The 2,890-nt window shown below is 55.4% G+C and overlaps 3 protein-coding genes across 3 annotated transcripts; 2 read left to right on the forward strand and 1 right to left on the reverse strand.

Annotated features, from left to right (window-relative positions):
• Nucleotides 1-59: 59 nt before the first annotated feature.
• H257_19101 (hypothetical protein) lies at nucleotides 60-546 on the reverse strand (the record flags this gene model as incomplete). Its single annotated transcript, XM_009848250.1, has 2 exons — nucleotides 60-371; nucleotides 460-546. The coding sequence occupies 2 exons, from the start codon at nucleotides 544-546 to the stop codon at nucleotides 60-62; spliced, it is 399 nt and encodes a 132-aa protein (XP_009846552.1).
• A 1,361-nt stretch (nucleotides 547-1,907) lies between these two features.
• On the forward strand, nucleotides 1,908-2,234 carry H257_19102 (hypothetical protein; the record flags this gene model as incomplete). Its single annotated transcript, XM_009848251.1, has 1 exon — nucleotides 1,908-2,234. The coding sequence occupies one exon, from the start codon at nucleotides 1,908-1,910 to the stop codon at nucleotides 2,232-2,234; it is 327 nt and encodes a 108-aa protein (XP_009846553.1).
• A 100-nt stretch (nucleotides 2,235-2,334) lies between these two features.
• H257_19103 (hypothetical protein) lies at nucleotides 2,335-2,700 on the forward strand (the record flags this gene model as incomplete). The annotated part of the gene is made up of 2 exons (XM_009848252.1): nucleotides 2,335-2,472; nucleotides 2,561-2,700. Coding segments are annotated over 2 exons (278 nt in total), but the record flags the coding sequence as incomplete, so codon positions are not given.
• Nucleotides 2,701-2,890: the final 190 nt, after the last annotated feature.

Genomic DNA, 2,890 nt, shown 5'->3' on the forward strand with positions numbered 1-2,890 from the left:
CATCAGGAAGAGCAGACGGTCGATGGCGCTTGCTGTATCGATCCCGGTGCTGCACTCTCTCAACTTCCGCAAGACGACCTCGTACCGTTCAAGGAACTCAGGTAGGTCTCTTCTTTGATGTACCAGCTCATCGAGTGATACTCGGATGATAGGGCAAGCTTGTCGATCTTAGACTTTGGCTCATGGTGGTCTGAGAGGGCCTTGTAGGCGGCGATGACCGTCTCCGCATCTTCGACATATTGGTACTGGGACGGTTCGATCCCTTCGATGATGACCCCATAGGCCTTGTCCATGTCCGTCTGCAGGCGTGTCTTTGCTGCCTCGGTTGACTCGCCCACACGACGATCACCGCTCTTGGTGACGTCCATGACCTACCACAGCCCCACCTGGGTCCTCGTGCTCAGGCACGGCTGGAGTTGGGCACGGATGGCAGTCCGACATGCCGAAGCGCTCAAGAACCTTTGCGGCATACGCTGCTTGTGACAGCGTGATCGCGCCGGTTAGTCCCAGGAGGTAACTCAATTCCCCTTGTCTTTTGAGTTTCATCTTCCATTTGAGTGAGCATGGTGTTGAGTTTTAGCTGCTATGGCGAAGTCTTTGACGTAATTATTTCCAGTTTGGGGCCGGCAGTCCAGGTCTTGGTGTCGGGGGCGATACGTCGGGTGTGGAGAAGTACCTCTTGGTTAGCGTTGCGTGTGGGCCTGGTGCCGAGATCCGCTGTGAGCGTTCGGTGCCCGCGGGCGCTTGGAGTCGTGGCGTCGGTGTCACGGGGGTAGTCAATTGCCCGGGACTCGATGAGGTATCTTCTTCTTCATCATCGTGAGTGAAAAGGTAGTCGTCGATAGGGGCCTTCTCCCCAAAGAACTCGTTCTCGGAGAACGTCACGTGTACGCCGGTGGTGACCTTTTGGGCCTCGAGGTCGTACAGTTTGTACGATTTCATCGAGTCGGAATATCCGAGGAACACGCATTTCGTGCCTTTATAGGTGAGAGTTTGTTTCTCTTCGTTGGATCTTTCACCATGTTGTAGGCGACGCACCCGAAGACCTTTATGTTGGCCAAGGTGGGCTTGTGTCGCAGAAATAGTTCGGACGGCGTGGCCTTGGCCGCTGTGGTGTGCACCACGCGGTTAAGGATGAACACGGCGGTATTCACCGCCTCGGCCCACCAGCGTTTGGCCATTCCGGCGTGGGCGAGCATCGACAGGGCCATCTCCATGATGGTTCTGTGGACTCGTTCGGCGATTCCGTTCTGCCATTGGTTGTTTGGAGTGGACTTCTCGTGCTGAATCCCGAAGGTGCGTACTCCGAGTAACTTCATGTTGAAATCATCTGACATGAACTCAGATCCGCTGTCGGAGCGGAAGATGCGGGTCTTATTGCCCGTCTGGGTCTTCGACCAGGCCAGGAGTTCGAGGAAGTTTTCTCCTTGCGTGGCGCTGTCGGTCGAGTGGTTGAACCGCACTACTTTGTAGCCGGTGGCGGCGTCTACATACACGGTGTAGTACTTGCATCTTCCCATTGATTCAGTGCTCATAGGTCCCTTAGTGTGTGAGACCCAGCACTCCCCTGGCTTGAAGGTCCGGCTGCTCGTTTTGGGTGCCGGGGTTTTTGCCATTTTTGATTTCACACAGCACTCGCATGGGTGCTCCAAGGCGAAGAGTTTGGGCGGCGGCCCCAATCCGAGTAGGCCGCAGCGCCGGACGGCTTCGATAGGGAGGTGTCCCAGTCGCTGATATCACAGCTGACTTTTCTATCGTAGGCGATGGTTCTTTCTTTGGGGGGTGGATCCTTGGATACGTCCGTTGATCGGTTGGCGTATTCGGACTTCCGCTCAAGGGTGTACACCTTGAGTATCGGGTGCAGTACCGCTTTGGTGATGGATTTTCCGTCACAGGTGAGCGTGTAGATGTTGTTTATGAATGTTGCCCCGCATTTTTCATTCGTCATGAGCGTAGGGATAGACATCAAGGTCGAGGGGATTCCTTCCACCACGAGGACGTCTTGGAGTTTCAACTTCATCCCCATGGATGTCTCCACGGTCATGGTTCCGACCTTTGTCGTGACGGTTTTGGTACCGCTAGCCACTGTGACTGATCTGCTACAGTCTCTCACGTCTCGTAGGGCGTCCACGTCCCCGGTCATGTGTGCCGATGCACCAGAGTCGACAATTATCTCTTTGTGGAGGACGGTGACGCGCAGTGCTGCCACTTCCTCTGCGCTCAGGGTTGGTTGAACGGTGGCTGAGAACAGGTAGCAGTCTTCCCCCGCGAACTGGCCTTGTTCGCCCTTAGGGTCTTCCTTGTGGTTTGAGCGTCTTGGGTTCTTGACTCCAGGGTTCCTTTTCCTGCGGCACTCCCGTGCCCAGTGGCCTTCGATGCCACAGTTGTTGCACTTGCCTTGGCGCTTGGGTTTTCGTGGATTGACCATGGTGGTGTTCAGTGCCCGGTCGTCGTGGCTACCCCGACGAGGAGGTGTGATTGCCCCGTTGATCACCGCTGCTTTGTATTCTGATTCCAGCATTGATCTGACCAAAGTCATGTTCTTTTGGTCTGCCGGTAGGGCGACAACTTGATGCGCAATGTGGCGCAGTTGCCACGGCATCAGGAAGAGCAGACGGTCGATGGCGCTTGCTGTATCGATCCCGGTGCTGCACTCTCTCAACTTCCGCAAGACGACCTCGTACCGTTCAAGGAACTCAGGTAGGTCTCTTCTTTGATGTACCAGCTCATCGAGTGATACTCGGATGATAGGGCAAGCTTGTCGATCTTAGACTTTGGCTCATGGTGGTCTGAGAGGGCCTTGTAGGCGGCGATGACCGTCTCCGCATCTTCGACATATTGGTACTGGGACGGTTCGATCCCTTCGATGATGACCCCATAGGCCTTGTCC

The sequence above is a fragment of the Aphanomyces astaci genome, assembly GCF_000520075.1.
Source record: "Aphanomyces astaci strain APO3 unplaced genomic scaffold supercont1.352, whole genome shotgun sequence".
NCBI classification, from domain to species: Eukaryota; Oomycota; class Saprolegniomycetes; order Saprolegniales; family Verrucalvaceae; genus Aphanomyces; species Aphanomyces astaci.